The sequence below is a fragment of the Portunus trituberculatus genome, chromosome 42 (assembly GCF_017591435.1).
Source record: "Portunus trituberculatus isolate SZX2019 chromosome 42, ASM1759143v1, whole genome shotgun sequence".
Classification (NCBI taxonomy): domain Eukaryota; kingdom Metazoa; phylum Arthropoda; class Malacostraca; order Decapoda; family Portunidae; genus Portunus; species Portunus trituberculatus.
The window spans coordinates 14,066,938-14,076,937 of record NC_059296.1 but is presented as its reverse complement, the minus strand read 5'-3'; the positions used below and the strand labels follow the sequence as shown (position 1 = coordinate 14,076,937).

Genomic DNA, 10,000 nt, shown 5'->3' with positions numbered 1-10,000 from the left:
TTTAGAGAGAGAGAGAGAGAGAGAGAGAGAGAGAGAGAGCATAATTAGACTGAACCTAATATTTAAATAATGTAAAAAACACAACAATAGAAACACATTAATAGAAACACAAAGAGAAACATACAGAGAGACAGACAGAAGAACAGAGAGACAGGGAGACAGTGGCAATGAAAAATGAATTGATACAAAAAATAGGTACAAAATTCAAACCCTGCTGCATATAAGAGGCAAAATGGCTTGGTTACATTCAAGTTGTTAGATAGACAAAGGGGAAAAAATCAGGGTGTACACTTTTCCTTCCCGCTGTGTTGATTCTTCCTACTGTGCTCTAATTTGCCTCGATCCATATATTAAGTGGTTTTTTGTCCTCCTTTTTCTACTCCCCTTTCTCTCTCTCTTTCTCTCTCTCTCTCTCTCTCTCTCTCTTGGAAGACTTTCTCTCCCCATCTTCTCCTCTTCCTTGTACACAAAGATATTTTTTAGGTGTTTTTTTTCAATTATCAGTTTTTTTTTTTTTTTTGTGCAGAAGTTGGAAGGAGAAAGCGATTGTTAGTGGAAGATCATTATTATTATTGTTTTATTACTGTTTTCTTTGTTTTCTTTTATTTTTTTTTTTACTTTTATGTTCATTCTTGTTTTTGCTTTGAATTATTTTTTTTTTCTACTGTTTTCTGATTCCTTTATTTTTCGTTCTCTCTCTCTCTCTCTCTCTCTCTCTCTCTCTCTCTCTCTCTCTCTCTCTCTCTCTCTCTCTCTCTCTCTCTCTCTCTCTCTCTCTGAATCCTTCCCCTCATTCCCTCTTTCGGCTTCACTTCTCTCCCTCCTTTTCTCCCTCCTCCCTCTCCTCATCTCTCCCTCCCCTTGCCCCTCTTCATTACCCGTGTTTTTCTCTCCCGTTGTGCATCCCCAATGCATCTTGCTCCCCTCCCCGTCTCCCTTCTCCCTTCCCTTGCTCCCTCCCTCCATTCATCCCTTCACCTCTCTCTCTCCCCCCTTGTTTATCCCCTTTACTCCTCTCAGGCACGTGGCACAGATGCATCTCTCCCTCTCCTCCCTCCCCCTCCCCCTCTCCTTCTCCCTCTCCCTCTCCCTCTCCCCTCTCCTTCCTCTCCCTCCTGCATCCATACATTACCCTACAAACTCTCATCCCTCCCAAACTTTCCCTCTCTCTTTCTCTCCCTGCCCTTTCTCTCCCTCTCTCTCTCTCTCTTTTCCACGCTGCATCAACCATCTCCCTCCCTCCCATCCCACCCTTGTCATCCCTCCCTTCATTGCCCTTACTCCACTCCCTCCTTTCTCTCCCTCTCCCTCCCTCTCCCTCCCTCTTCATCCCCCCCCCTCTGTCCTCCCCCAAGGCGCGGCTCCTCACGTGTCTGGCCATAGAGACCATTTAGTGTTGTGGTGGTTTTTGTGACGTGGTGACGGTCGTGGGCGAGGTGGCGTGGCGCGCGACCTCCGCCTCTGCCTTCATGGAGTCTCTCGAGGAAGGGGAAGGTAGGGGCGTAGCTCTCCCGCAGGCGGTGGTGGACGGGTGGTGATAGTGCTGGTCGTTGTGTGTGTGTGTGTGTGTGTGTGTGTGTGTGTGTGTGTGTGTGTGAGAGAGAGAGAGATTTTCCCAAGGCCTGGCGATGGGCTGAGGGGCTGAAGGGGTTGATGGGAACGTTAGCTTCTGTTTTATGAGCTGCATGGGAAATACAAGGAAATAATCAGATTTTTTAACCCTCCCACTTCTTTCCTTCCTTTCTTCTTCCTCTTCTTTCTATCATTTTCCTTTAAATCCTTACTTGTGGTGATGGTGGTGGTGGTGGTAATAGTGGAGGTGGTAGTGGTAGAGGTGGTGGTGGTGGTGATGTTGGCAGCGATGGTGGTGATGGTCAGTGTTGGCAGTGTTGATAGGAGTGGTGGTGTTGGTGGTGATCTTGACGGTGGTGATGGTGGTGGTGTTAGTTGTATGGCAATGTTCGCGTCAGTAATACATGTTTTTTTTGTTTTATGAAGGGGAAGCGTAATTCAGTTTTATAAAGATTAGTATAAAATGATACTAATAGACTGCACCTTACTGAAAAAGAAAATAAAGAAAAGCACACTACATGAATTCTTGTTTCAGTGTATATGGTTGACAGAGAGAGAGAGAGAGAGAGAGAGAGAGAGAGAGAGAGAGAGAGAGAGAGAGAGAGAGAGAGAGACTTGGTTTAAAATAAAAGTACACGCACCGAAAAAAGACGCACCAAAACCAAAAAAAAAGGCACAAAAAAAGTTAAAATGTATCTGATACAATACTGGAGTTTTCAACAATTACACCAACACCCCTCACTTTTTTTAAGCTAATTTTACCAATCCTCTCATTTTTTCCGCGCCGGAGTTTAGAAAAAAAAAAAGCGCAATACGTAAATACAAGAACAATGTTTCAGCAGTTATAATAACGCTGCATTTTTCCATCTGTTAATTTTATTGTCAGTTTTTTGTCTTTTTTTTTAGTTTTCCTGTATCATTTTTTCTTTTGGGGCTCCGTTTTTTTTTAAAGGTTCACGTGAAAGTGTCAGAATACATTAATTTCAGCTGCGCTCTTGTAGCAGATACACACTTATGCGCCAATAGCTCTTTCTGCACCATTTCGAGTTGCTTAGTATTTTTGCGTGTGTGTTTTGTTTCGTTTTCCCGGGAACGCAATGAAAACGGCGCTCGGGGAAAAATCAGGTGGTAAAAGTGTAGGAAATTTTTACGCTTTTCCATGAGTTAAGTTGATCATATTCTAAAGCGTGTACATTATCATTCTCTCTCTCTCTCTCTCTCTCTCTCTCTCTCTCTCTCTCTCTCTCTCTCTCTCTCTCTCTCTCTCATTTGTGTGCCATTTATTCAAGATAATTGTCCTTGTTATCATTAATTATTTAGTCTTCGTGTCTTACATATACTTACAAATCTTTCTTTTTTTTTAATATTAGAATTTTGCCATGTGTTATTCCTACATTTCACACACACACACACACTCTCTCTCTCTCTCTCTCTCTCTCGCTCTCGCTCTCGCTCTCGTTCTCGCTCTTCTCACAGACAAATTGATCTCATATGTTTGAACTTCAAGTATTAATTTTACCCTTTCGTCTCTCTTTGCAGTGGCCGTGACTTCGCAGCCCTCCAACGAGTCAGAGTTGCAGCTGTACCGCGTGCTGCAACGAGCCAACCTCCTGAACTACTACGACACGTTCATCAGTCAAGGTAGAGTGAAAGGTCATTATGAAACTACAGTCAGTATAGTCTCTCTCGATTTTTCCCTCCGGCTTTCATTGTCGTCCGTACTGCTGCTGCTGATGCTGCTACCACCGCCCCACTGCTGCTGCTGCTGCTACTGATGCCGCTGCTGCTACCCCTAGTCCCCATAGTGGTCCTAGTAAACCTTTTAGTAGTACCTGGATGATTAGTTATTAGATAGTTATTAGTTGTATGTGATTTAATTAGTGGTTATGTTTTATAGCCTCGTTTCTTGTCGGGTTTCTTTGGCGTCCGAAGAGTTACCTGAAGGAGACGCTGAAGCAGGTGTGTGTGAAAGCCTGCAGTTTGTCAGTGTGTGCGTGCGTCTTAGCTATGAATATTATGTTTTTCATCCGCTGGTGTCTCCTTCTGCAGTACATCTGCATAGAATTGGTCTTATAGGATTGAACTAAAGAGAATTATATCTCATCGATAGGCAAGTGTTAGGAGCGTTCATATGGTGAAAGCGGACACACACACGCAAACACACACACACACACTCACACACATGCACACACACACACACACACACACACCGCGTATGGTAGTACACACCGCCTAATGTAGTCGTTATCACACTTGGCTCATAACTTAGAAGGCCCGGCTTCGACTCTTCGCGTAGCAGCAAGTAGATACGAGATGTAACCCGAGAGATCCTATACCAAAAGATCGGTCGGTATGAGTTGTAGGCTCCATCCGTAAGGGAACGACCATCTGCGTAACCAGCAGATGACCGTAGGTCGCTGTTTTTTGCAGCAGTGACACGCGGCACAAAATTACCGGAGAGTTACACGGTGCCCGCGATTTCCATCGTAAAGTTAGACGCAGTGAATAAAAAAAAAAAAAAAAAAAGCACGGTAGAGCATGGAGCCTGGGAAGATAGTGAGTTACTCCTAACACTAATAAAGTCTGGATAAATTTGGGCCTACCCTTCGCCGCCATCTGTAATGTGGCGACACAGCGCTCAAGGGATTTCATGGAAGGAAAAAAATGAGGAAGTGTCGGACGTGATCCCTTGAGGAGCTCCTAGGGTTTCGTGTCCGATGCCCCAGGAGCCGCTAACCCTTCAAGCCTCACTTTCCTACCTGGCCTCATTCGCTACACCTTTGTTTTGTTCCGGCGGCGACAACTCTCATCTTTTGCTTTATATTTACTCATTATATCCCTTTTATCATGCTGAGGTTTTATTGCGCCAGTAGAAAATTGTTACTTAGATATAATTCTTTAGTGTCGATGTAGTTCATGTATATGTTGTTGATTCTGTTGTTTGCCGGCGCCGTGTAATTGTTAATTAATGTACCGGGCATGTTATGATTACGTTGTATTGTTTTAGTGTGTTGGATGGAGTTTTGACGCGGTGACGAGACGCAGATTATATTATGTGAAACTTAATATTAATAATGTAGCAGGTGTTGTCCCCCCAGACGGACGAGTTAAACTTTTGACAATCATTTAGTACTTTAATGACGAGAGAAAGCGCGATATTCATCTGGTTTTTGCTTTCATTTCTTCGCCGCCTCTTCTCTTTTAGTTATATTGCGCCACATTTAGATCCCTCACACACACACACACACACACACACACACACACACACACACACACACACACACACACACACACACACCGCGTAGTGGTTAGCACGCTCGACTCACAATCGAAAGGCCCGGGTTCGAGTCCCGGTAAGCGGCAAGGCAAATGGGCAAACCTCTTAATGTGTGGGCCCTGTTCACCTAGCAGTAAATAGGTACGGGATGTAATTCGGGGGGTTGTGGCCTCGCTTTCCCGGTGTGTGGAGTGTGTTGTGGTCTCAGTCCTACCCGAAGATCCGTCTATGAGCTCTGAGCTCGCTCCGTCATGGGGAAGACTGGCTGGATGACCAGCAGACGACCGAGGTGAATTACACACACACTTTATCATAACGGCACTCAGACGACACGAGCTTTTTTTTCACGTTCATTTTTCATTTGTTTTCTTTTTTTCTACTGCTGTTTGGCTTTTTTTCTCTCTTTTTCTCACTCCGTTGATGTCATTCTCGCATCCCCTCTACAGCAGGTGTATGGGGAGGGGATGGCGGGGTGAAAAGGGGGAGAAGCGACAGGTAGGGTAGGAAAAGGTTACCTGTGAACTCACCTGTCGCTGCTAGTCCTTCACCTGTTTACCCTCCCCCTCTCCTCTCTCTCTCTCTCTCTCTCTCTCTCTCTCTCTCTCTCTCTCTCTCTCTCTCTCTCTCTCTCTCTCTCTCTAATATAATTTCAGTATCTTCTGCGTTAATTCAATTCTGGATCCTGCTCACTCGTTGGCGTCACCTCATCTTGGTTCATATTATATTTACGTTGTTTATTGCCTGTGTGTGTGTGTGTGTGTGTGTGTGTGTGTGTGTGTGTGTGTGTGTGTGTGTGTGTGTGTGTGTGTGATATTTAGCATATGCTTTCTTTTTCACTTCCTTACCCTTAGGTATCTTTTTAATTAATGTGGTTTTTTTTTTATCTTTTTGTCTTATCCCTTTTGTGTTGTTGTGATGTGCTGTGTTCAGATAGATAGATAGATAGATAGATAGAGAGAGAGAGAGAGAGAGAGAGAGAGAGAGAGAGAGAGAGAGAGAGAGAGAGAGAGAGAGAGATTTTGTGGCTGTGGGTGTACTTCCACCTATAATATTCTCTCTCTCTCTCTCTCTCTCTCTCTCTCTCTCTCTCTCTCTCTCTCTCTCTCTCTCTCTCTCTCTCTACTCCCCTTCCTCTTTTATCTTTCTTAACTATTTCTTTTACCCTCATCTCTCTCTTTCCCTCCATCTTCCTTCCTTCTTACCTTCCCTCCTCGCTTTCACCTTCCCCTCCTTGTCCTCGTCCTCGTCTTCGTCCTCGTCTTCGTCCTCGTTCTTCGTCCTCGTCCTTGGTCGCGTTTTCATTCTTCGTTTTCTTTGATGCATTCTTTTTTTTTTCTATTATCATTTACTACATTGTTTTTAGCGCCAGGTGGTCTGCTTCCAACTCGTCTCACCTGCTTCTCCTCCTCCTCCTCCTCCTCCTCCTCCTCCTCCTCCTCCTCCTCCTCCTCTTCTTCTTCTTCTCTCCACGCCATGTTTCCTGTTCTAGTTTCTGTTGTTTTCCTTTTTCGTTTTGCCTTTTCTCTCTTTTATTCTGTTGAAGAGATTTAACATTATTTTTTCCTCTGTTTTCTCTTCTTCTTGTTCTTCTTTTTCTTCTTTTTTTTATTTCGTGTTGATGTTTGCTTCTGTTGTTGTTGTTGTTGTTTTTGTTGTTTTTGTCGTAGTTTGTGTTGTTGTTGTTGTTATTCTTCTGTTTTCTCTGTCTGTATCATTATTGTTATCATTATTTTCTTGTTTTTATTGTTGCTGTTCTTCTTTTTCTTGTTCTTCTTGATCTTGTTGTTGTTGTTGTTCTTCTTCTTCTTCTTCTTTTTCTTTTCTTTTCTTTTTCTTCTGCTTCTTCTTCTTCTTCTTCTTCTTCCTCTTCTTCTTCCTCTTCCTCCTCCTCCTCCCCCTCCAACTCCTCTTCTTTTCCTCCTCCTCCTCCTCCTCCTCCTCCTCCTCCTCCTCCTCCTCCTCCTCCTCCTCCTCCTCCTCCTCCTCCTCCAAGCCTCTTAGTTACATTCTCATTTTTTATTTGCTCATTAAAAATCACATTATGAGCAAAAGTGATTGGCTTTGACGCAGTTTTTTTTTCTTCTTTTCAGCCACACGAAAAGAAAGAGTGGTGATCTGATTTTATTTGTGTTTCTATTTATTAACTTATTTATTTATGTAATTATTCATCTATTTATATTTTCTCTTTCCTCCCTGGGGAAACTTGGTTACTCGTCTGCGTGTTTATGTTTCTCTTAGTTTTTTACATCTCTCTCTCTCTCTCTCTCTCTCTCTCTCTCTCTCTCTCTCTCTCTCTCTCTCTCTCTCTCTCTCTCTCTCTCTCATCCTTCAGGTTTTATTGCTAACGCTTTTATCATATTTTTTATTGTTATTACTATTATTAATGTTATTGTTATCACTGTTATTATTATCATTGTTTTTTGTTTTATCTTCATCATTATAATTGTTCATATTACCATCATTATCTTTATTGTCATTTGTATTGTTATTATGTTGTAAGTTTTGATTATTGTTGATAGTGGTAGTGGTGGTTGTGTTTTTGTGTTTGTTAGTGTTGTTGTTGTTGTTGTAAGTGCTCAGTCTAGTAAGTGTTGAAAGTCAGTGTTAGGTGTGTGTTGAGGTGTGTTTATAAGGTGTTGTATGTGTATTTTTAAGTGTAGTGGGTTTTATTCTATGTATGTACATTTCGGTATTTTTTGTCATGTGTGGTGTTATGATGTGTTGCTAATTTTGTATTACGTTGTAGTTGCTTGACTCTCTCTCTCTCTCTCTCTCTCTCTCTCTCTCTCTCTCTCTCTCTCTCTCTCTCTCTCCGTTTTCCCTACATCTTTCTTTTTAGTTCTTTCCACCGGCAGTGTCTCGCGCCGCCACGTTTCCCCTGCAGCCTTGCATTTCCGCCGCATCCCCAGCGCCCGTGACATCTTCTAATGCTCTCCCAACACTCTCCTACATAAATATAGCAACCCAGCATATCCTAGGATCTTCTCCCAGCATCCCACCATCAGCACCCCGCATCCCTCGCCTCCAGTGTTTTAGGCCTTGTGGCAGCTCCTCAGACGCGCCTGCCGCCTCTTCCTCTTAGTATTCCTTGAGCACCTCATCATTTCCCCTAGTAACTAATTCACGTCCCCGCCCCGCTGCACCCCTATATCCTTCCCGCCGCTCCTGGCTTGTCTGTTAACTTTGTGTTGTTTTACCGCAGGAGGTGACGACGTGCAGCAGCTGTGCGAGGCCGGCGAAGAGGAGTTTCTCGAGATCATGGCGCTGGTGGGCATGGCCTCCAAACCCCTCCACGTGCGCCGGCTGCAGAAGGCGCTGCAGGAATGGGTCTCCAATCCCGGTGAGTAGAAATGTGTAATTTTGGAGGCGTCGCGGCAGGGTGGGAGCGCGTGCTGCTGACGGCTGTGTCAGTCCTTCGTATATTTGTTGCTGCATGAAGGTTAAAACGTAAATGCTTATTGCAAAATTAACGCCGTCATTGGCGAAAATTGAATTAAATTAAGCAGAAGCCACAACGGTGGCTCGGCGCTGCCGTGTGATTGGCGGAGCGGCAGCTTGGGCCAGCCAGTCAGGCACCACCTCCCTCCCCAGCGGCGCCTCCCGCAGCACACGCCCCGCCGCCCTCACTTTCCGCCGCCGAGGCTCACCCGACGAGGCGGCGACACAGGCTTTGGCCGCGTCCCCCTCAGCCCTCCCTCGGGACGTGACGCCCTACCGCCCTCTCTTTCCCATGACCCTGCCGCCGCGCTGGACAGGGTTGACAGGGCGCTCTTTCGGGAATGTTACATTATATCAATATTTTGTTTATGCATATTGCGAACGTGAAGAGTTTGCATTATAAGCAGTCTTGTGTGTCTATATATATTTATTCCTGTGTGGTTTGGTATTCATGGGCGTGTAAGAGAGAGAGAGAGAGAGAGAGAGAGAGAGAGAGAGAGAGAGAGAGAGAGAGAAAGAGAGTGTTAAGACCAATGATATCCTTTTCGATTATGGTGGATTATTTTATTTCTCCTCCTCCTCTTCCTCTTTCTCTTCTTCATCTCCATCCTCCGTCTCTTCTTTCTCATCGTGCGAGTCTTAGGAATAACTTCCATAAATAAATTTCGTTGTTATATCCCTCCGCGGCCACACACACACACACACACACACACACACACACACACACACACACACACACACACCTTCACCTCTCCGACTCTCACCGCCTCACTCACCGCGCGCCGTCTATCTATTTCTCGTTCCTCCAGCTTCTTCTCTCCCTCAATCACTCCCTCTTCCACCTCTCCCTCCACACCCTTGCCACCTCATCCTCTCTTAACACTTAAATGAAAAATAGAGGTTCGCAAGAGACAGCTGAAGAAGAGAACGAAAAATGAAGATAATCTAAAAGGGAGAGGAAAAAAAATAACAGGTAAAAATAAAAAATAAAAACGCTTTTCTATACTTATGAAAAAAAAAACACTGATAAAAGAGAGACACCTGTAAAATTCAGCGAAGGGAAACGACGAAAATAAATAATAATGATAAGAAAAATAACATCAATGGGGGGGAACGGGGAGGGAAAAATGTATTAAGGCGAGTTTGAGGAAATTTTAAAAAAGGGGAAATAAAAATAATATATTGAGTCGTCGCCGGGATGTAACATTAATTAGAAAAAAACAGGAATAAATAGACGGGAATCGTATTTTTAACATCAGATGGAAAAGGACGGGAAGAGGAGGAGGAGGAGGAGGAGGAGGAGGAGGAAGGGAAAGAAGAGGAGGAGGAAGAGATAGAGATGGAGGAATAGGAGATGAATATTAGGGAGGAGGAAAAGTAATAGTCAAAGGTGGAAAAGTTATTAAAGGAGGAGGAGAAGGAGAAGGAGAGAAAGTAAAATCAGACCTAATCTTTCCTTTCTCGCTTTCTTCCTTCCTTCCTTTCTATCCTCCCTCTCTCCCTCCCTCCTACCCTTCCTCCCTCCTTCCCTCCTTCCGTTCCTTCTTTATCTCCATGGATGTAAAATTAGACTTGTGTATTACAATTAAATTAAAATAGTGTGAGAAATGTATGCCTCACACACACAGAGAGAGAGAGAGAGAGAGAGAGAGAGAGAGAGTGTGTGTGTGTGTGTGTGTGTGTGTGTGTGTGTGTGTGTGTGTGTGTGTGTGT

At 44.1% G+C, this 10,000-nt stretch overlaps 1 protein-coding gene across 24 annotated transcripts in view; it reads left to right on the top strand.

Annotated features, from left to right (window-relative positions):
* LOC123517546 (NGFI-A-binding protein homolog) overlaps positions 1 to 10,000 on the top strand; it is a 418,417-nt gene that overhangs the window by 267,962 nt on the left and 140,455 nt on the right. For 18 of the 24 annotated variants that reach the window (XR_006678491.1, XM_045277716.1, XM_045277717.1 and 15 more), the window contains 2 exons: positions 3,112 to 3,225; positions 8,052 to 8,189. Coding sequence is in view for 23 of the 24 variants with exons in the window: in XM_045277716.1 (XP_045133651.1) it covers positions 3,112 to 3,225; positions 8,052 to 8,189 (252 nt within the window). In the remaining variant the exon portion in view is untranslated. Of the gene's footprint in view, positions 1 to 1,377; positions 1,495 to 3,111; positions 3,226 to 8,051; positions 8,190 to 10,000 lie in introns of those variants that run through there. The other 6 variants (XM_045277731.1, XM_045277728.1, XM_045277723.1 and 3 more) reach the window with 3 other exon arrangements.